Below are 22,886 nucleotides of genomic sequence, written 5' to 3' on the forward strand. Positions count from 1 at the left end.
GTGCTGACTTTCCAGAAGAATCTTTAGTCTTTTATTTCTTTCTTTCCTCATAAGACTGATTACTTTCTCTCTGTCTCCCTCGCTCTGTCTGCAAAAGAAACCAGAAGTATAAGAGAGTCTATGGTGGAGAAAGAGAACAGCTTTGCATTTGAAGAAAGGTTCCAGAGTTCTTCTAGAGTAGGGTTTTCCAAACTTCTTTTCCTCGTGGCCCAGTTATTTTTACACTTCTCCCTAATGGCCCACTAAAATTCAGGGATGGAGCCAGTAGACTTTAGGGGTGGAGCTGGGTGACAGGAATTATGTCATTTCCTGTGGTGTCACTTCCAGGTCAAGGGCCAAGTGATGTCACTTCCGGGGTACACTGAACCAAAACTCGATCTCTTCCTGTGATGTCACTTCCAGGGCACTCCCCCAAACCTGCCTCTTCTTCTGAAGTAACTTCGTTTTTAGAAAAATCTCTCTGAAACTCATGCTGAGCCAAAATGGGGGTGGAAAATGGGCGGTCTGCAACTATTTCATACATTCCCTGAGTCCTCTCTTTCTACCTCCATACCTGCATGCACCTATCTGTTTGTGTGTGCTTCCCCAGCTTGCAAGCACTCCTAATGCCCATGTTCAATTGCCTGCACCACCTACACACCCCTTCCACAACAGCACTGGCCAGTGTATGCAGTTTGGAGCGCTGTTTCTATTGCCAACAGGAATGCCAGAACTGTGTACCACCCACACTGGGCCCTGGCAGCTGCTCTACCTCAAAATATGCTGACACATTTAGTAGGCCCTTCTTTCAGCTGCCACTGCTGGAACCCAGCCTCAAGCTATAACCAAGCTTGCTTGGTTTCAAGAAAATCTTTTGACAACTATTTTTCATACATTTCCTTGGCTGAAACACCGGGACATTGCTGTGAAAGGTAGCAGAGAATTGTACTGCAATTAATGAATAATTTTCAAATTATATGAAGTTCATCCAAGCTTTTCTGCAGTTATCCCAAAAAGGATATTTATGAGGGGCTTGCAGCTTTTTACTGGCTGTGTTTCCCATGCCTTTAAAAGCAACCTGTTGTGCAGATATTTAGCCAGTGAATTACTTTCATCCTTTTTAATATCTACAGGAGGAGTTTAATTTTGGTGTCAGACAGCTGATAAAAGCAGGACCAGTAAAATGGTGCCATCACTTCCAGTGCTGTTGAGATATGCAGCAGTAATCTCCAATAATCTCTTTCTGCCCCACACCTCTCATACTCACTCACTCACACAGAAATCTCATAGAAAGGCCAGCTGGCTACTATTGGGGGTGCCAGCGTTCCATTGGCAGCACTCCAGTGTCTGCAACAACAGTACGATGAACAGAAAAGTTTCATCCAGTAAAAATGGAAGGAAAGAAAGAAAGAGAAAGGGAAAGAATGAAATGGAATGAAAGGAAAGGAAAGGAAAGGAAAGGAAAGGAAAGGAAAGGAAAGGAAGGACATGGAAAGAAAGAACATAAGAAAAGCCATGTTGGGTCAGGTCAGTGGACCATCCAGTCCAAAATTCTCTCAATGCCCCAAAAGCACCAGAATGTCCACCAGTGGGACAAGGGCACTAGAAGCCTTCCCACTGCTGCTCTCCCCCACACCAGCACCAAGAATACAGTCAGAGCATCACTTGCAGGGAAGGAAGGAAGGAAGGAAGGAAGGAAGGAAGGAAGGAAGGAAGGAAGGAAGGAAGGAAGGAAGGAAGGAAGGAAGGAAGGAAGGAAGGAAGGAAGGAAGGAAGGGGGGAAGGGGGGAAGGAGGGACAAAGAAAAAAAAAAGCTTTACCATCAGATGACCCCAGCCAGCAACAATACTGCCCAGGGGTCTTTTGGTAAAAAAGATAGCTACTGGCATGCCCACTCCCTGCCCCTCCCAGCTGAAAAAAAAATCCTCCCCTTCTGTGCCGCCCAGGTCTCGTGAGGAAATCTCCCCAAAAGAACATACTGCGAGGCACATGAAAGCTCATACCTTGAAGAACACTTCAAGTGCCAGTGGACTCCAGCTTTTCTCCCAAACACAGGGAGGCGGGAGAAGGAAGGGGAGGCAGCCCAGCTCCTCTGTGCACAACACAGACGGGAGATGGAAGGAAGCAAAACAGAGCTCAGGCTTTGCAGCCTGTGTCAGTCTTCAAGGCTAGCTTTTCTCTGCACAACACAGAGATGGGGAAAGGAAGGCGGGGGCTAGGCTAGCTTTGCTGGGGGCGGGGCTAGCTTTGGCTTTTCTTGTGATCCGGTATTGAATCTTCTGTGGCCCAGTACTGGATTGCAACCCTGCAAATGGGAAACACTGTTTTAGAGGACCCCAAGAGCATATTTCCTTCCCAAAATGAGCAGGTTCAGAGTGAGTAACCTTTACTATTATGTCAAGGCATCAGACCACAAATAACCATACAAGATTCCTGATTCCCTTCTGTGCAACATTTGGTTTGGTACAATCATACAGGCCAGTAGGTAAGGAGGGAGGGAGGCCTTAATCTGGAGGCTCAGAAGCTTCTTCTGAGCAAGAGTTCAGCTGAAGTTCTTCATGGGTGGGGGAGGTATCCTTAAATACCAGATATTCTTGGGGAAAGGTGGAGGGGTGGCTAAGATCAGTCCAGCTGGATGAAGCCAAAGGGCCATCAGTCCTTTCCTCCTGCAATCCCATAGATGCCTTTGGATCTTCTCAGCCTTCCCAAGTGCTAACAGTTTCTCTCTCTTTATTCCAGCAGAGGATGATCAGAGGAATGTGGAGGGTGAGAAACTTCATCAGGAAATGCCGGATAACGTTAAAAATGAAGACTTGAAAGAAAATGTCAGGAATCAAAGCAGAAAGAAGAGAAAGAAAGGCGACTGTATGGTTGAGAAATGTGATGACAGACAGTGTAACATACATTTTCCAAAGCACAGAAAAATGAAAGCGAGTCAATCCATTCAGTGCAGAAAGTATTTCAGAAATAGACCACAGCCCCTTCTGCACCAAAGAATAAAGAGAGAGGAGAAACCTTCTGAATATTCATACACCACACATATATTCAGTCTCAGTTGTCGTCTTCAACAGCATCAGAGAATCCACAGAAGGGAGAAGCATTTTGAATGCTCAGAGTGTGGAAAGAGATTTAGTCAGAGTGGAACCCTTCAGCGTCATCAGAGAACCCACACAGGGGAGAAGCCTTTTGAATGCTCAGAGTGTGGAAAGAGATTCAGTCAGAGTGGCAATCTTCAACAGCATCAGAAAACCCACACAGGAGAGAAACCTTTTGAATGCTCAGTGTGTGGAAAGAGATTCAGTCGCAGTGGCGATCTTCAAAGGCATCAGAGGACCCACACAGGGGAGAAACCTTTTGAATGCTCAGTGTGTGGAAAGAGATTCAATCGGAGTGGCTATCTTCAAAAGCATCAGAGGACCCACACAGGGGAGAAACCTTTTGAATGCTCAGTGTGTGGAAAGAGATTTAGTCAGAGTGGCACTCTTCAAAAGCATCACAGAACCCACACAGGGGAGAAGCCTTTTGAATGCTCAGAGTGTGGAAAGCGATTCAGTCGGAGTGGCAATCTTCAACAGCATCAGAAAACCCACACAGGAGAGAAACCTTTTGAATGCTCAGAGTGTGGAAAGAGATTCAGTCGGAGTGGCAATCTTCAACAGCATCAGAAAACCCACACAGGAGAGAAACCTTTTGAATGCTCAGAGTGTGGAAAGAGATTCAGCCGGAGTAGCAATCTTCATTGTCATCAGGGAACCCACACAGGGGTAAAACCTTTTGAATGCTCAGAGTGTGGAAAGAGATTCAGAGGGAGTGGTAATCTTCAAAGGCATCAGAGAACCCACACAGGGGAGAAGCCTTTTGAATGCTCAGAGTGTGGAAAAATATTTAGTCAGAGTGGCAGCCTTCAAACGCATCAGAGAACCCACACAGGGGGAAAGCGTTTTGGATGCTATGAGTGTGGAAAGAGATTTAGTAGGTGTAGCAGTCTTCAGTATCATCAGAGAACCCACACAGGGCAGAAGCCATTTGAATGCTCGGAGAATGCTTATTAAATTTGCAGATGATATGAAATTGGGAGGGGTTGCAAACACAGAAGAAGACAGACACAGGATACAGGATGACCCTGGCAGGCTGGAAAACTGGGCTAAAATCAATAATATGAATTTTAACAGGGATAAATGTAAAGTTCTGCATATAGGTAGGAAAAATCCAATGCATAGTTATAGGATGGGGGAGACTTGTCTTAGCAGTAGTCTGTGCGAAAAGGCGTTATTAGACCCCCCCCCCCAAAAAAAAAATCTATATAATCCTCTATGCCTGTGGCCATCACTACATCTTTTGGCAGCAGATCACTGTGTGGAGAATTATTTCCTCTTGCCCATCTCGAAAATAATGCTGCCAGCTTCCTTGGATGCTTCCGAGATCTAGTAATTTGAGAGAAGGGAGAAAGTTCTCCTTGTCAACTCTCTCCATCCTGTGCAACCTTTAGATCATAAAACCCCTACTGTGGTGGCAAATCTGAGGCTTTTCATTGGTTGGATGGGCTACACAGGATTGGCTCACACTCTGTCTCTGGCATGCCACTGGCTGATTCTGCTCTCTCCCCTTTCCTTCTACATGTGCAGCCAGGGGCAGTGCCAGGCAATTTGGTGCCCTAGGTGAGGCTACCTACTCGCACTCCCCCACCACCAATTAAGGGGGAAAAAACACGTTCCAGATATTTCTGCAGTGCTGTAGGATGCCTGAGAGCTGGAGTATATTTGTAGGTCTCTTTCTTCCCCTGTGCAGAATTAAGAGTCTGATTACAGCTGTGTCCTATTATCCCGTTCATTCAACTGTGACTTTGATAGGTTTAAACTTCACATACTTCTAAAAAGCATGCTACGGATGCTTTAGAGCAGGCGTGTCAAACATGTGGCCCGGGGGCTGAATCAGGCCCCCGGAGGGCTCCTTTCAGGCCCCCGAGCAACTGGCTGTCATCTGCTTCCGTCTCCCTCTCTCTTGCTTCCTTCTGCATCACAGCTTGCTTTGCCAGTCTTGCTCAGTCACATAGGAGCTACAGAGCAAAGTCTTTATGTTCTCCATTGGCTGAGGAGCCTCCCTTGGGCAGGAAGAGGGGAGGGTAAGATTCCTTTGCCAGGCTCTCTCAATTGCACAGCAGAGCTACTGAGCCAAGCCTCTCTTCCTTCTGTTGGCTGAGGCTCCTCCCCCTCCTGGTCCCCTGCGGAAGGAAGGAAAGAGCCAGAGCTTCCTTTGCCCAGTTCCCTTGATCCCACGGGCGAGATACAAAGAAAGCCCCTTTAAGACCAATGCGTGCTAATGTTTTAAGCATGTTTTATTTTTAGGGGTTTTTTTAAAAAAAAACCCTTTTATTGTGTTTGATGTGTCCTTCAAAAAGTTTATGTCTCTGCCACCCAATCTTAAATAGGTACACACACGGCCCGGCCAGACATGGCTCAGCCCAACAAGGTCTCATTTATGTCAGATCCTGCCCTCATAACGAATGAGTTTTGACACCCTTGCCGTAGAATGATTGCATATTTGGCTTTCTATCTGCTTCTACCCTTTCTGTCAAGCCAGACAGAAAGCTTTGCTGGGACCCACCCCTCGTCTGCACAGCAGGTGTGACACAAAAGACGCCGCATGCAGGAGACCTCGATTGGGGAAAAGACGGGTCAGCTTTGGTGTACGAAGCCAAACATCTTTATAGTTGGCAGCTTTAAAATTCTGTCAAAAGCTCTGAACAGAAGATGGCAAACGGATTGCTCTATTTAATATGAAAACGTGACTATAAAATCCATTGCAGCCGTTTCTCAAAGAGAGTTTCTTTTAAAAGCAACTTACCTGACGACCCTTAATTAAACATGGGGCAATGGGTGCAAAATCAAGGGAAGCCCAGCCTGCCTTGTGGGGGAGGGAGGGCCTGTTTCACTCCCCTTTTGCTGGTGCCAGTTTGCTTTTGGGCCACTCCGGTTCCGCCCCTGGCGGAGCCTGGGCTGGAAACCTGGGAGGGAAGAAGGTCTGGAAAAGACAGAGAGGTGCCCAGGGGGGAGGACTATGGGGGGGGGGGGTTGCAATGGGATCTGTGCCTCCATTGGGACAGGATTGCCAACCTCCAGGGAGGGCCTGGAGATCTTCTGGAGCAAAAGTGCTGATCTTAGCCTCCGGCCCCCCTTCGTGGGGAAGGGTGACTGCAGACGAGGGACTCGGTGGCATCAAAGCCCCCTCCCCCTCTCCGTCTCCAGGCATTCCCCAACCTGAAGCTGGCAACCACAGCAAAGGGAGGAGTTCTTCAGAAGGGCCCTGAGAAGATGGTGGAAGGGTTGGGGGAGAAAATACTTCAGGTTTGCAAACTGCCTGGTGGAAGGGCTGAGTTTGAACTTGACTCTCCTTAGGCCAAGGCTTCCCTCTTGGACTGGTCTACCTTGCAGGGTGGGCGGGTGCGTAGTGGAGAGGAGGAGGAAGGGCCGTGAGTGCAGCTCCTGAAAGATGGGTGGAGTGGAAATGGCTGACTCTGAGTTGGGGAATTTCAGAGGAGGGCAGGGTCCTCCAAGAGGTATTCTGCCCTAGAGACACGGTAGCTCTCCAAATGTTTTTTGCCTACAATTCCCATCAGCCCCAGCTATTGGCCATGCTGGCTGGGGCTGATGGGAGTTGTAGGCAAAAAAAAATCTGGAGAGCTACCATTGGCCACCCCTGCTGTAGGGGGAAGATTATAATCTGGAGAGATCTCCAGGCCCCACCGGGAGGTTGCCCAGCCTGGCAGAGACCCTGCGGGAGGAGAACCCCCCTTCCTCCGACCTGGGGTCCCTTGGCAGGGATAATGGGGGGGGGGGGACCGTCACCTGTAGCCCCCTGGCTATCCCCCACCAGCTGTGCATCAATCGAATTCAGCGTTTCCCTGGACATGCAAGAAAGGGCCAGGAGATCCAAAGAGGTTTTCTCTTGGGGTGGGGAGGGGTGGGTGCAAAAGAAACACTACACGGCCTGTTTTAAAAAGAGCCTGATCTCATCATCACTAGCCCCTCCCTCCCCTTTCATCCTCCCATTGAGTTTTACGGTCCTTATTCTAGGAGGGGGGTGGGACCAGGCTGAAGTTCCTCCAGGACTCCTTTCTCCTTCCCCTGCAGCACTGGAAGGGTTAAGACCGCCGAGCTGCTTGCTAGAGAGGCGGTGCAAGGAAGGGGGGAGGCAGGAGAGGAAGGGGGCTCTTCCTGGGGGAGGGGTTTCCTTTTGCTGCCTGAAGGAGGACTGGGGGGTGCTGCATGGAGCAGCAGGAGGGAAAAGCCTTGCAAAACATCTGGATTCTGGGAAAGTTTTCTTGGAAGTAAGTCGGGGAGGAGATAAGGGGGGTGGGGGGGAGGATAAGCTTTTAGTTCTTGGGAGGGAGGAATGCGGGCATCATGCCATGCAATGGTTGTCCTTGGTTGGCCACCTCCCTCCCGTGCAGCCATTTTCTCCCGGGGAACTGATCTCTCTCCCTTGGAGGTGGGTTCTAATTCTGGGAGAACTTCAGGCCCCACCTGGAGGTCACCAACCGAGAGATCCACGGAAACAGCTAAAGCCACCATAATCAACTACTGTGACTACACAACTAGCAAATTTTGCAACAGATCCAAATATTACTTCTTTTGTTCAATATCCAATAGATCACTACGGATCTCTTGCATGCGTAGATCTGCTGCACAGTTCACGGTATGCAGTGCCCTAAATGTCTCTTAAAGGGCAAGCGTCTTCTCAGCCACTCACAAGAGCAGGGGGAAAGTGCTTGTGCTGATCCTGTGTCTCTTGAATCAAGGGCTTGCAGAAAGACCGCTCAGTTTCACATGTCCATCTCAGTGCAAAGGGGGAGCCTTGTGAGGACGGCCTGGATCCATTTCTCAGGGATTTCTTTGGAATTGTAGTAAACTTGTTTGCTTATTTATTCAGGGTAGTTGATTATTTTGGCTTCAGCCACCTAACTCTGTTGGGCACCAGTTTTGATCAGCTGTGTAAGCAGAGTTTGTTGGGGAGCAGCGATAATCACTGGTTTTCAGTGTAAGAAAAGTTAAATCCAACATGGCTTCTCTTATGTTCTGTCTGGGGCAGTGATGCTCTGTAATCTTGGTGCTTGGGGGGCACAGTGGAAGGGCTTCTAGTGTCCTGGCCCCACTGGTGGACCTCCTGATGGCACCTGGGGTTTTTGGCCACTGTGTGACACAGAGTGTTGGACTGGATGGGCCACTGGCCTGATCCAACATGGCTTCTCTTATGTTCTTATGTCTGGGGCAGTGAGGCTCTGTAATCTTGGTGCTTGGGGGGGCACAGTGGGAGGGCTTCTAGTGTCCTGGCCCCACTGGTGGACCTCCTGATGGCACCTGGGGGTTTTGGCCACTGTGTGACACAGAGTGTTGGACTGGATGGGCCACTGGCCTGATCCAACATGGCTTCTCTTATGTTCTGTCTGGGGCAGTGAGGCTCTGTAATCTTGGTGCTTGGGGGGATGGGGCACAGTGGGAGGGCTTCTAGTGTCCTGGCCCAACTAGTGGACCTCCTGATGGCACCCGGGGGTTTTTGCCACTGTGTGACACAGAGTGTTGGGCTGGATGGCCACTGGCCTGATCCAACATGGCTTCTCTTATATTCGTAAATATATGAAACTGACATTCTCTTGCTGGTCATTTTCATTCTGCAAACCAACAAGGGAAGCAGGCCTTTTGGGGAGTGGGGTGAGCTAAGACAGGGGTGTGGGTTGGGGAAAAGGAAGTCCAGCCTGCACTGGAATTGGCTGCAGCCCCCTCCTAAGCTCCTGGTGTGGCCCAGTGTAGAGCTGGGGCTGTCCCTAGCAGAAGAGAGGAACATTTTAGATACCTCTGTTGCCAAGCGACAGAGAGCCTAGCAACAGCACTGGTGCTCCTAGAAACACCACCAACACCCACCAACCACAGCATTAGGCTGCTCGCTGACAGGCAGAGAGGGGTGGAGCATACCAATGTGGCCACACCCCCAATGTACAAGGAACAAATGGCACACAAAAATCCATCTCTGTGAGGATCATGACATGAAAACACAACAGGGAGATCCACAGATGTGGGTTTGAGTTCCCGCCTGCACCCGTGTTTTGCAGAGTGGGCACACGGGGAGGGAACACGCCTGCTCCAAACACATCACCCCTGTCCCATCCCTCCACAGCTCACTTGGCAGAGGCAGCCATAACACAATGCCAGATCCTCCCTCCTGCACTGGGGTTAGGGTGGGCGGAAGGACATCTTTTGCCAGGCGAGAGAGGTACAAACCCCCAGGCAGCACAACAGGGAGAAGCACCAAGGCACAGGCCCAGGAGGGGAGGGTTCAGATCTTGTTAAGGGAGATGCCGACATTAAGAATAAGAAACCTGCCTGGGGGGGGTGGTGTCAGGAGGCCCAGAAAGGAATCCCAGATGGGATCACATGTGCTGAATCATTCATGCTGATTGGCTGGTCACATGGCAGGTATTTTGGCTGACTCTTCCCCCAACTTCCATCTCCAGCAGGGCACCACTGAGATAATTAGTAGCCATGCAAAGGTGCCCAAGGTCTTGGCGTAGACTTCATTCCAAGTAGTCTGGACTCTGGAAAATGGTCCTTCTTTCAGGGGGGGCTGGAATATGGAGCCGGGAGAAAACTGATAATTACCTTGATGGACTTGTGGTATATTCCTTGCTTCTTTTGGGGAGTGGAGGTTGTATTTACAGTATATATGCATACATGCGTCTGAATGTTTCTGTGTGTGTTTATACGTTTCCTCCTTCTGACACACTCCTGTCTGTCTCTCTCTGTCCCGTTAGGGAGAAGCCGCTCTTCAGAGCCGAGTGAATAAAGGCAACTTTTAAAAGACAGAGGCGGGCCAAGAGAAATGGAAGGAGATGGAAGAGCAGGACCCAGAAGGACCTGGAACTCACAAGACAAGAAAGAGCCTCCATCCCATCCAACTTGGAAGTGGTGCTGAATTCTGGGAATCATCTGTGCCAGAGATCTTGGCTAAGGACACCATGACCTCAGATGTGCTATACCAACACTTCCGGCAGTTCCGCTACCATGAGGCCGATGGGCCCCGAGAGGTTTGCAGCCAGCTCCATGGACTCTGCAACCAGTGGCTGAAGCCAGAGAGGCACACCAAGAATCAGATCCTGGACCTGGTGATCCTGGAGCAGTTCCTGACTCTCCTGCCCCAGGAAATGCAGGGCTGGGTGAGAGGATGTGGGCCGGAGACCAGTTCCCAGGCGGTGGCCCTGGCCGAAGGTTTCCTCCTGAGTCAGGCAGAGGAGAAGAGGCAGTCAGAACAGGTGAGGGATTCCATCCAGGTGTGTCTAATAAAGCAACAATATCTGACCTTATCTTAAAGTTTCCTTGCCAGATAATTGCCCAGAGCCTCTTCTGCTAGAGAATTTCTGACCCCTGCAGATAACTCATCAGATCTGCTGAAAGAAGAGTGCAGAGTCTGGGAGTGGGGCAGGATCCATTCCTTGGTCTCTTTTCCATTCCAGCTCTTACCCCTCCCCCTTGCTGCTGTTTCAGATGTGGGGACCATCTTTGAAGATGGAAGCTGCAATCCCTGAGGCAGAAGGAGCTTCCTTGGAGCCGGGGCAGAGGGGGCAGGTGGTGGAGCGTGCCCAAGATGCCCTCTCCTGTGGTAAGGACTCCTTATGCCTGGGGAGCCTGTGAATGTGATGGGTAGAGAGGTCAGGTCAGGGGGGTAAATGCATATTTCTATAGCAACACAGAGTTAATTGGTGGCACTCAATATCCACACACTGTGATGTCTCTAAAAGATCAGACAAACTCCTGGAGGACCATTTATCCCGTAACTTTAAAAAGTCATCTCTCACCTTCCTTCCCTAAAAGATCTCAGATTCCCTGGGGAGGGGAAGGCAGGCAAACCTCGAAAGGGACCCTCCACCTTCTGGGGGAGCAGAGCTCTGAAAACCAGTCCCTGGGGGCCAATAAGAATGGGAAAATGTGGTTTCAGTGTTTGTGCTTGAAGGGTCAACTGGGGGGCTGCCGTGGGCAGCAAGGTTTGGAGTAGGGATGGCAGTCTCTGGCCGAGCATTTGCAGGTGCTTTGGGGAGGATCTTGGGGTGGGACTTGGGACAGGTGTGATGTCATGTTGTTGTGTCAGGCTGAAAACCTAGTTTAATTTAAATTTAATTTGCGATTTATACCCCTCCCTATCCTGCAAGGCGCGCTCAGGGCGGCTTACAACATCAAAAGGTTACAGTAACAATAACTAAAACATATCCCATTCAGCACACCCCAGAGACTCTCTGAATGCTCATTCCTATGACCCTCCAGTCCCCAGAATTGTTCTAGTCATGTCTGATCCAACAGGATGGTGCTATCTCATGCTATTGCATTTCCACTCCTCATTTTCCTCCTTGTACAGCAAACAGAACTCTGACGGAAGTCTGAAATACATTGGCAGTATTTATAATTCCTAAGGCTCAGAGGTCCCTGGTGTTTCTCTTCTGCCTTTCTCAGAATGTAGTAAAACGTATTTTAGAAATGAGTTGAGTGTACATAGCAGAAGGTTACACAACCCTGAGAATAGTGTGTGTGTGAACCAGGAAACAAACAAGCAAACACCCTCCCTCCCTCCTTGTCTCAGGAACTGGCAGTGAAGAGATGCTGTTGAGCCGTTGTCTTTTCCAAGGTGTGGGAATAGTCGCTGCACCTCCTATCCAGGTAGGAGAGATGAGCAGGGGAGGCACAGCCTGGGTCCCTCCTCCTTTCTCAGGGGAGCTTTGGCTCCTTCAGTTTCTACAAGGGGTCCGTTAGAGAGATCCTTTGAATGCTACTGCAATTACCCATCCCAAGCCTTATTTTTTGTACCTTGCCAGACTCCTCCCTTCCTGAGTGAGATCTCTGAAGAGGAGGGAATCTTCTTTTTCTTTCCGGGTCCCTTTTCCTTGGAGGAGGTGTCCGTCTCTTTCACGGAGGCAGAGTGGGCCCTGCTGGATCCGGGACAAAGAGCTCTGTACAGGGAAGTCACGCTGGAGAACTATGGGAACGTGGCCTCTCTGGGTAAGGATCTTTCAAGAGTGCCAAAGGTGCAACTTACTGCCACTGGGAGGAGGAATGAATCCAAATATTGAATGCATCATTTTGAGGCCTTTCCCACCACTTGGGGAGGGGCTGGAGCTCCCTGGCAGAGCATCTCCTTTGCATGCAGAAGGTCCCAGGTTCAGCCCCCAGCATCTCCCATGAAAAGGATCAGGTCGGAGGTGAAATGAAAGATTCTGCCTGAGAACCTGGACCAAATAAATAATACTGACTCCCTGGGACCACGGATCTATGAATCTATGAAACTGCCTTATACTGAATCAGACCTTTGGTCCATCAAAGTCAGTATTGTCTTCTCAGACTGGCAGCGGCTATCCAGGGTCTCAAGCTGAGGTTTTCCACACCTATTTGCCTGGACCCTTTTTTGGAGATGCCAGGGATTGAACCTGGGACCTTCTGCTTCCCAAGCAGATGCTCTACCACTGAGCCACCGTCCCTCCCCATCTGATTCAGTGTAAGGAAACTTCACCTGTTCACAGAATCATAGAATTGGACTGACCTCTTGGGTCATCTAGTCCAACTCCCTGCAAAATGCCGGGGGTTCAGGACTACCCTTGTTGCATGCCCAGAGGGTGGCAAAAAAATCCCTCCACAAACCTTGGCTAAAGTTGCTTCCTGACCCCAAAGTGGCAGTCGCATTTCCTTGGGCATGTAAGAAAGAGCCACAAGAACTAAGCAATGATTCAACCTTTCCCTTTCACTCTCATTTCTTGCTATTTAGTTGAATAACATTTAAGTTAGATGTTAAAATGATATTTAATAATGATAATTGTTACGTTACGTTGTTTACGCAGTTTTATAATTTTTATTGATTTTAACTACAACGAGAAAAGGCACAAGCGTAGATACATTAAAGAGGGGAAGGGGTAGATACAAAGTGGGAAAAACAGAAACAAAAGAGAAATGCAAATATGTCAGTGACAATTCTACCTCCAAGTGAACTACCCAGTTCTTTCTACCTGCAAGTATGAGGTTCTCCCCATATATTTTACCCTCTTTATCTTTCATTATAGATTTTTTACTAAACTATTACTTAAAATGCAAGTCTAAACAATTCTTCTTCAGCACATGTAAGTATAAAAGAGTCAGAGCCGTCTCATCACAGAACTGGCTGGCTAAGCTTAACCATATCGAAAGCACAGACTAACTTGTTAGTTTAACAATAGGGTCATTAAAATAAGCATATGAAACAAATATCTTTATCCTTCTAACTAACTTAATTCAAACGGAAAGAAAGAGGGGAAAAACCCCAATTTAAAATGTCATAGAACATAAGGAGAAAAATAAAAAATAAGCTAAAGATAAGACATAATAGTTTGTCTCACTATAGACAGTTTCTCCAAACAAACATACTAAGAGCAGATCTACCAGATTACTAAATAATTGATCTGTCTGCCTTCTTAACAATTGATCCAAATTATTTATTTATTTATATAACATTTTTGCCATACTTTTCAATCCTTAAAATCTCACTTGATCTTTTAAAATCACATATCAGTTCTTATTAAAAATTCCATATCTAATTACCCACAGAGGGAACAACCGTTCAAAGACCCTTCTTCCTGAAAGATTTCCACGTCTTGATTTTTTGCTGCTTAACTCAACCATATTAAAAATACAGACTAGCTTATTAGTTTAACAATATCGTCATTGAAATGAGCCTAAAAAAACAAATATTTTTATCTGTTAAGAGCAAATCTGCCAAATTGCAGGATGATTACGTTGTCTACCTTCTTAAAAGTTAATCCAAGTTAATTATTTATTTACATAAAGTTCTTTTCAAAACTTTTCAATCCTTTAGCTCTTTTATCCATATTCCTCTAGATGAAACTGCTTAATATAACCCAAAAATCTCACTTAGCCTTTTACGATTGGATATCAGTTCTTACTGAGAGTTCCATATCCGACTACCCACAGAGAGAGAGACGATTCAAAGACCCTTCTTCCTGAAAAATTTCCACATCTTGATTTTTTGGCTGAGGTGCACCTTCTCTCTCCTTAATGCAGTCATCCCTATCGGTAAAAGTAGGAAGGATTCCGCGCCATTTGTTCCTCTCGAAAAAACTTCAATCAGTCTTGATTTCCGGTCTTTCTTTTTAACTGCGGCATAAGGTTCCATTTTGGTTTTCTTTTGTTCGTTTCCCAGCGGATCACTCTCCCTTTCTAATTCCACAGACGTCACCAGGATCTCTTTAACACTCTGCTCATGTAGATTTGAGATTTCGCTGGCTTTCAGCATAAAAGCTCCCATTGTTTTTAATCAACTCTGCTAATGAACCAAGATCCTTCTTCAGAGAAATTATGCTACGTAATATGTCTTTTTTAGAAAACATTTCGCTTTTACAATGCCATTTTTCCTCTGTCAACAAACTCAGTCTATTAATCCAAGTTGAAAAGTAGCTCAGTCTGCCTCTCCAAATCTTCTCCTGCTGTGATTTTGGATGCTACCATTTCAGTTGCAATCAGACGACAAAGACAGATTTCTCTAGAATATATCTCATTTTTGTTCAGACCATATTGCAGCCAGATAATAGTCTCTTTAACACATATCCAATTATAATCCGGGTCCATTTAGGTATCTGTATTCATTCTAATTCAGATTGTTGCCAACGCTCAAAGTTGTTCTTTTAACTTTTCGAAGTCTCATTCACGGGGAAAGTGGGGGTGGAATCCACTTCTTTCCCCTTCCTTTGAACTGACCCGTTTGTTGTTATGTAAAACGACCCATTAGCCGGTGGTATTGAAAGCACACTTACTTGCCAAGTAGAATCGCCATGCTTGAGATAGGAAAGTGATACATCAGGAACTTATTGAGAGGAAAGAAAGCAAGCCGTCAGGCATTCACCTCTTTCTTCTGTGTTAGCTATCATGGCGGTGGAGCTTCAGGGCATACAAGAAAGACAGGAACAGCCACCGCTGAGCCCCTGGCTTCTTGCAAAAGTCCCATGCCGAAAGAAAACCCCTTCAGGGTCAACCGCCTGATTCAGAGGGGCCGCTGGAGAGACGATCCATGGACCCCTGTTGAGCTCAAGGCGACATAACCCAGAAAAAAATATGCTAAGTTGTTTAATAACATTAATAATTGTTAATGTTTGTTTTGTGTGATAAAGTTGGTTTATTAAAATTGTTGGTAAAGCATTTGGAGATAATTTGTGAGGGGGGCCCCAAGATTTTGAATGCCTATGGGCCTCCACAGGGTTTAATCCGGCTCTGCCCACGAGTTGCACCAGACCTCTTAATAATCACTGTAAGCCTTGGGGGGAACTAAGATTCTTTGCTTCACAGATCCATTCCACATATACTGGTTCAGTTTTTGACCTTTTATCTGGACTGTGGTGCTGACTTTCCAGAAGAATCTTTAGTCTTTTATTTCTTTCTTTCCTCATAAGACTGATTACTTTCTCTCTGTCTCCCTCGCTCTGTCTGCAAAAGAAGCCAGAAGTATAAGAGAGTCTATGGTGGAGAAAGAGAACAGCCTTGCATTTGAAGAAAGGTTCCAGAGTTCTTCTAGAGCAGGGTTTCCCAAACTTCTTTTCCGGTGGCCCAGTTATTTTTACACTTCTCCCTAATGGCCCACTAAAGTTCAGGGATGGAGCCAGTAGACTTTAGGGGTGGAGCTGGGAGACAGGAATGATGTCATTTCCTGTGGTGTCACTTCCAGGTCAAGGGCCAAGTGATGTCACTTCCGGGGCACACTGAACCAAAACTCGATCTCTTCCTGTGATGTCACTTCCAGGGCACTCCCCCAAACCTGCCTCTTCTTCTGTGCCGCCCAGGTCTCATGAGGAAATCTCCCCAAAAGAACATACTGCAAGGCACATGAAAGCTCATACCTTGAAGAACACTTCAAGTGCCAGTGGACTCCAGCTTTTCTCCCAAACACAGGGAGGCGGGAGAAGGAAGGAGAGGCAGCCCAGCTCCTCTGTGCACAACACAGACGGGGGATGGAAGGAAGCAAAACAGAGCTCAGGCTTTGCAGCCTGTGTCAGTCTTCAAGGCTAGCTTTTCTCTGCACAACACAGAGATGGGGGAAGGAAGGCGGGGGCTAGGCTAGCTTTGCTGGGGGCGGGGCTAGCTTTGGCTTTTCTTGTGATCCGATATTGAATCTTCTGTGGCCCAGTACCAGATAGCAGCCCTGCAAATGGGAAACGCTGTTTTAGAGGACTCCAAGAGCATATTTCCTTCCCAAAATGAGCAGGTTCAGAATGAGTAACCTTTACTATTATGTCAAGGCAACAGACCACAAATAACCATACAAGATTCCTGATTCCCTTCTGTGCAACATTTGGTTTGGTACAATCATACAGGCCAGTAGGTAAGGAGGGAGGGAGGCCTTAATCTGGAGGCTCAGAAGCTCCTTCTGGGCAAGAGTTCAGCTGAAGTTCTTCACGGGTGGGGGAGGTATCCTTAAATACCAGATATTCTTGGGGAAAGGTGGAGGGGTGGCTAAGATCAGTCCAGCTGGATGAAGCCAAAGGGCCATCAGTCCTTTCCTCCTGCAGTCCCATAGATGCCTTTGGATCTTACCAGCCTTCCCAAGTGCTAACAGTTTCTCTCTCTTTATTCCAGCAGAGGATGATCAGAGGAATGAGGAGGGTGAGAAACTTCATCAGGAAATGCCGGATAAAGTTAAAAATGAAGACTTGAAAGAAAATGTCAGGAATCAAAGCAGAAAGAAGAGAAAGAAAGGCGACTGTATGGTTGAGAAAGGTGATGGAAGACAGTGTAACATACATTTTCCAAAGCGCAGAAAAATGAAAGCAAGTCAATCCATTCAGTGCAAAAACTATTTCAGAAATAGATCACAGCCCCTTCTGCACCAAAGAATAAAGAGAGAGGAGAAACCTTCTGAATATTCATACACCACACATATATTCAGTCTCAGTGGTCATCTTCAACAGCATCAGAGGATCCACAGAAGGGAGAAGAATTTTGAATGCTCAGAGTGTGGAAAGAGATTTAGTCAGAGTGGCACTCTTCGAAAGCATCAGAGAACCCACACAGGGGAGAAGCCTTTTGAATGCTCAGAGTGTGGAAAGAGATTCAGTCAGAGTGGTAATCTTCAAAGGCATCAGAGAACCCACACAGGGGAGAAGCCTTTTGAATGCTCAGTGTGTGGAAAGAGATTCAGGGGGAGTGGTAATCTTCAAAGGCATCAGAGAAGCCACACAGGGGAGAAGCCTTTTGAATGCTCAGAGTGTGGAAAGAGATTCAGTCAGAGTGGCACTCTTCAACAGCATCAGACAACCCACACAGGGGAGAAACCTTTTGAATGTTCAGTGTGTGGAAAGAGATTCAGTAAGAATGGCCATCTTCAAAGGCATCAGAGGACCCACACAGGGGAGAAGCCTTTTAAATGCTCAGAGTGTGGAAAGAGATTCAGTCAGAGTGGCGATCTTCAAAGGCATCAGAGAAGCCACACAGGGGAGATGCCTTTTGAATGCTCAGAGTGTGGAAAGAGATTCAGTCGCAGTGCCGATCTTCAAAGGCATCAGAGGACCCACACAGGGGAGAAACCTTTTGAATGCTCAGTGTGTGGAAAGAGATTCAGTGAGAATGGCCATCTTCAAAGGCATCAGAGGACGCACACAGGGGAGAAGCCTTTTCATTGTTCAGAGTGTGGAAAGAGATTCAGTCAGAGTGGCGATCTTCAAAGGCATCAGAGGACCCACACAGGGGAGAAGCCTTTTGAATGCTCAGAGTGTGGAAAAAGATTTAGTCAGAGTGGCAGCCTTCAAACGCATCAGAGAACCCACACAGGGAGAAAGCGTTTTGGATGCTCAGAGGGTGGAAAGAGATTTAGTAGGTGTAGCAGTCTTCAGTATCATCAAAGAACCCACACAGGGCAGAAGCCATTTGAATGCTCGGAGAATGCTTATTAAATTTGCAGATGATATGAAATTGGGAGGGGTTGCAAACACAGAAGAAGACAGAAACAGGATACAGGATGACCCTGACAGGCTGGAAAACTGGGCTAAAATCGATAAAATGAATTTTAACAGGGATAAATGTAAAGTTCTGCATATAGGTAGGAAAAATCCAATGCATAGTTATAGGATGGGGGAGACTTGTCTTAGCAGTAGACTGTGCAAAAAGGTGTTATTAGACCCCCCCCCCCCCGAAAAAAATCTATATAATCCTCTATGCCTGTGGCCATCATTACATCTTTTGGCAGCAGATCACTGTGTGGAGAATTGTTTCCTCTTGCCCATCTCGAATCTACTGCTGCCAGCTTCCTTGGATGCTTCCGAGATCCAGTAATTTGAGAGAGGGGAGAAAGTTCTCCTTGTCAACTCTCTCCATCCTGTGCAACCTTTAGATCATAAAAGCCCTACTGTGGTGGCAAATCTGAGGATTTCCATTGGTTGGATGTGGGCTACACAGGATTGGCTCACACTCTGTCTCTGGCATGCCACTGGCTGATTCTGCTCTCTCCCCTTTCCTTCTACATGTGCAGCCAGGGGCAGTGCCAGGCGATTTGGTGCCCTAGGTGTGGCTACCTACTCGCACTCCCCCACCACTAATTAAGGGTGGGGAAACACGTTCCAGATATTTCTGCAGTGCTGTAGGATGCCTGAGAGCTGGAGTATATTTGTAGGTCTCTTTCTTCCCCTGTGCAGAATTAAGAGTCTGATTACAGCTGTGTCTTATTATCCCGTTCATTCAACTGTGACTGATAGGTGTAAACTTCACATACTTCTAAAAAGCACGCTAAAGATGCTTTAGAGCAGGGGTGTCAAACATGTGGCCCGGGGGCTGAATCAGGCCCCCGGAGGGCTCCTTTCAGGCCCCCGAGCAACTGGCTGTCATCTGCTTCCGTCTCCCTCTCTCTTGCTTCCTTCTGCATCACAGCTTGCTTTGCCAGTCTTGCTCAGTCACATAGGAGCTACAGAGCAAAGTCTTTATGTTCTCCATTGGCTGAGGACCCTCCCTTGGGCAGGAAGAGGGGAGGGTAAGATTCTTTTGCCAGGCTCTCTCAATTGCACAGCAGAGCTACTGAGCCAAGCCTCTCTTCCTTCTGTTGGCTGAGGCTCCTCCCCCTCCTGGTCCCCTGCGGAAGGAAGGAAAGAGCCAGAGCTTCCTTTGCCCAGTTCCCTCGATCCCATGGCGAGATACAAAGAAAGCTCCTTTAAGACCAACGCGTGCTAATGTTTTAAGCATGTTTTTAGGGTTTAAAAAAAAAAAAAACTTTTATTGTGTTTGTCTGTGTCCTTCAAAAAGTTTATGTCTCTGCCACCCAATCTTAAATAGGTACACACACGGCCCGGCCAGACATGGCTCAGCCCAACAAGGTCTCATTTATGTCAGAACTAGCCCTCCTAACAAATGCCACCCTTGCAGTAGAATGATTGCATATTTGGCTTTCTATCTGCTTCTACCCTTTCTGTCAAGCCAGACAGAAAGCTTTGCTGGGACCCATCCCTCGTCTGCACAGCAGGTGTGACCCAAAAGATGCCGCATGCAGGAGACCTCGATTGGGGAAAAGAGGGGTCAGCTTTGGTGCACGAAACCAAACATCTTTATAGCTGGCAGCTTTAAAATTCTGCCAAAAGCTCTGGACAAAAGATGGCAAACGGATCACTCTATTTAATATGCAAACGGTGACTATAAAATCCATTCCACCCATTTCTCAAAAGAGAGTTTCTTTTAAAAGCAACTTACCTGACAACCCTTAATTGAACATGGGGCAATGGGTGCAAAATCAAGGGAAGCCCAGCCTGGCTTGTGGGGGAGGGGAGTCTGCTTCACTCCCCTTTTGCTGGTGCCCGTTTGCTTTTGGACCACTCCGGTAGCGCCCCTGGCAGGGCCTGGGCTGGAGACCCGGAAGGGAGGAGGGTCTGGAAAAGACAGAGAGTGGCCAAGGGGGAGGATTGTGGGGATCTGTGCCTCTATTGAGACAGGATTGCCAACCTCCAGGGAGGGCCTGGAGATCTTCTGGAGCAACAGTGCTGATTTTAGCACACACCCCTCCCGTGAGAAAGGGCAACTGCAGAGTGGGGATTGTGGCATCAAAGCCCCACTGATTCCGTCCCCAAGCCCCCTCCCCCTCTCCGTCTCCAGGCATTCCCCAACCTGAAGCCGGCAACCACAGCAAAGGGAGGAGTTCTTCAGAAGGGCCCTGAGAAGATGGTGGAAGGGTTGGGGGACAAAATACTTCAGGTTTGCCAACTGCCTGGTAGAAGGGCTGAGTTTGAACTTGACTCTCCTTAGGCCAAGGCTTCCCTCTTGGACTGGTCTACCTTGCAGGGTGGGTGGGTGCTTAGTGGAGAGGAGGAGGAAGGGCCGTGGGTGGAGCTCCTGGAAAATGGGCGGAGTGGAAATGGCTGACTCTGAGTTGGGGAATTTCAGAGGAGGGCAGGGTCCTCCAGGAGGTATTCTGCCCTAGAGACACGGTAGCTCTCCAGATGTTTTCTGCCTACAACTCCCATCAGCCCCAGCCATTGGGAGTTGTAGGCAAAAAAACGTCTGGAGAGCTACCGTTGGACACCCCTGCTGGAGGGGGAAGATTATAATCTGGAGAGATCTCCAGGCCCCACCGGGAGGTTGCCTAGCCTGGCAGAGACCCTGCGGGAGGAGAACCCCCCTTCCTCCAGCCTGGGGTCCCTTGCACAGAAAATGCAGAGCGGGGGACCTTCACCTTCAGCCCCCTGCCTATCCCCCACCAGCTGTGCATCAATCAAATTCAGCATTTCCCTGGACATTTCCCTGCCTGTGTCAGTCTTCAAGGCTAGCTTTTCTCTGCACAACGCAGAGATGGGGGAAGGAAGGCGGGGGCTAGACTAGGTTTGCTGGGGGCGGGGCTAGCTTTGGCTTTTCTTGTCATCCGGTATTGAATCTTCTATGGCCCAGTACCAGAGTGCAACCCTGCAAATGGGAAACGCTGTTTTAGAGGACCCCAAGAGCATATTTCCTTCCCAAAATGAGCAGGTTCAGAGTGAGTAACCTTTACTATTATGTCAAGGCAACAGACCACAAATAACCATACAAGATTCCTGATTCCCTTCTGTGCAACATTTGGTTTGGTACAATCATACAGGCCAGTAGGTAAGGAGGGAGGGAGGCCTTAATCTGGAGGCTCAGAAGCTCCTTCTGGGCAAGAGTTCAGCTGAAGTTCTTCATGGGTGGGGGAGGTATCCTTAAATACCAGATATTCTTGGGGGAAGGTGGAGGGGTGGCTAAGATCAGTCCAGCTGGATGAAGCCAAAGGGCCATCAGTCCTTTCCTCCTGCAGTCCCATAGACGCCTTTGGATCTTACCAGCCTTCCCAAGTGCTAACAGTTTCTCTCTCTTTATTCCAGCAGAGGATGATCAGAGGAATGTGGAGGGTGAGAAACTTCATCAGGAAATGCCGGATAACGTTAAAAATGAAGACTTCAAAGAAAATGTCAGGAATCAAAGCAGAAAGAAGAGTAAGAAAGGCGACTGTATGGTTGAGAAATGTGATGGCAGACAGTGTAACATACATTTTCCAAAGCACAGAAAAATGAAAGCAAGTCAATCCATTCAGTGCAGAAAGTTTTTCAGAAATAGATTACAGCCCCTTCTGCACCAAAGAATAAAGAGAGAGGAGAAACCTTCTGAATATTCATACACCACACATATATTCAGTCTCAGTGGTCATCTTCAACAGCATAAGAGAACCCACCCAGGGGAGAAGCCTTTTGAATGCTCAGAGTGTGGAAAGAGATTTAGTCAGAGTGGCAACCTTCAGCGTCATCAGAGAACCCACACAGGTGAGAAGCCTTTTGAATGCTCAGAGTGTGGAAAGAGATTCTGTCAGAGTGGTAATCTTCAAACGCATCAGAGAAGCCACACAGGGGAGAAGCCTTTTGAATGCTCAGTGTGTGGAAAGAGATTCAGACGGAGTGGTCATCTTCAAAGGCATCAGAGAAGCCACACAGGGGAGAAGCCTTTTGAATGCTCAGAGTGTGGAAAGAGATTCCGTCAGAGTGGTGATTTTCAAAGGCATCAGAGGACCCACACAGGGGAGAAGCCTTTTGAATGCTCAGTGTGTGGAAAGAGATTCAGTGAGAATGGCCATCTTCAAAGGCATCAGAGGACCCACACAGGGGAGAAGCCTTTTGAATGCTCAGAGTGTGGAAAAAGATTTAGTCAGAGTGGCAGCCTTCAAACGCATCAGAGAAGCCACACAGGGGAGACGCCTTTTGAATGCTCAGAGTGTGGAAAGAGATTCGGTCGCAGTGGCGATCTTCAGAGGCATCAGAGGACCCACACAGGGGAGAAACCTTTTGAATGCTCAGTGTGTGGAAAGAGATTCAGTGAGAATGGCCATCTTCAAACGCATCAGAGGACCCACACAGGGGAGAAGCCTTTTGAATGCTCCGAGTGTGGAAAAAGATTTAGAGTGGCAGCCTTCAAACGCATCAGAGAACACATACAGGGGAGAAACCTTTTGAATGCTCAGTGTGTGGAAAGAGATTCAATCGGATTGGCAATCTTCAAGAGCATCAGAGAACCCACACAGGGGGAAAGCGTTTTGGATGCTCAGAGTGTGGAAAGAGATTTAGTAGGTGTAGCAGTCTTCAGTATCATCAAAGAACCCACACAGGGGAGAAGCCATTTGAATGCTCGGAGAATGCTTATTAAATTTGCAGATGATATGAAATTGGGAGGGGTTGCAAACACAGAAGAAGACAGAAACAGGATACAGGATGACCCTGACAGGCTGGAAAACTGGGCTAAAATCAATAAAAGGAATTTTAACAGGGATATATGTAAAGTTCTGCATAGAGGTAGGAAAAATCCAATGCATAGTTATAGGCTGGGGAGACTTGTCTTAGCAGTAGTCTGTGCGAAAATGTGTTATTA

At 47.7% G+C, this 22,886-nt stretch overlaps 4 protein-coding genes across 4 annotated transcripts in view; 3 read left to right on the forward strand and 1 right to left on the reverse strand.

Annotated features, from left to right (window-relative positions):
* Window positions 1-22,886, reverse strand: part of LOC132572129 (zinc finger protein OZF-like) — a 1,123,325-nt gene that overhangs the window by 161,347 nt on the left and 939,092 nt on the right. The window lies entirely within an intron of this gene.
* The window catches only part of LOC132570915 (paternally-expressed gene 3 protein-like), a 234,642-nt gene that overhangs the window by 111,896 nt on the left and 99,860 nt on the right, over window positions 1-22,886 (forward strand). The gene's annotated exons all lie outside the window — the stretch shown is intronic.
* On the forward strand, window positions 2,847-3,998 carry LOC132570916 (zinc finger protein 79-like; the record flags this gene model as incomplete). The annotated part of the gene is made up of 2 exons (XM_060237554.1): window positions 2,847-2,874; window positions 3,133-3,998. Coding segments are annotated over exons 1-2 (894 nt in total), but the record flags the coding sequence as incomplete, so codon positions are not given.
* LOC132572112 (zinc finger protein 436-like) lies at window positions 7,220-18,065 on the forward strand. Its single transcript, XM_060238913.1, has 6 exons — window positions 7,220-7,306; window positions 9,785-10,282; window positions 10,515-10,629; window positions 11,602-11,678; window positions 11,834-12,017; window positions 16,626-18,065. The coding sequence occupies exons 2-6, from the start codon at window positions 9,863-9,865 to the stop codon at window positions 17,936-17,938; spliced, it is 2,109 nt and encodes a 702-aa protein (XP_060094896.1). The 5' UTR covers window positions 7,220-7,306; window positions 9,785-9,862; the 3' UTR covers window positions 17,939-18,065.

Source organism: Heteronotia binoei, chromosome 5, assembly GCF_032191835.1.
Source record: "Heteronotia binoei isolate CCM8104 ecotype False Entrance Well chromosome 5, APGP_CSIRO_Hbin_v1, whole genome shotgun sequence".
NCBI classification, from domain to species: Eukaryota; Metazoa; Chordata; class Lepidosauria; order Squamata; family Gekkonidae; genus Heteronotia; species Heteronotia binoei.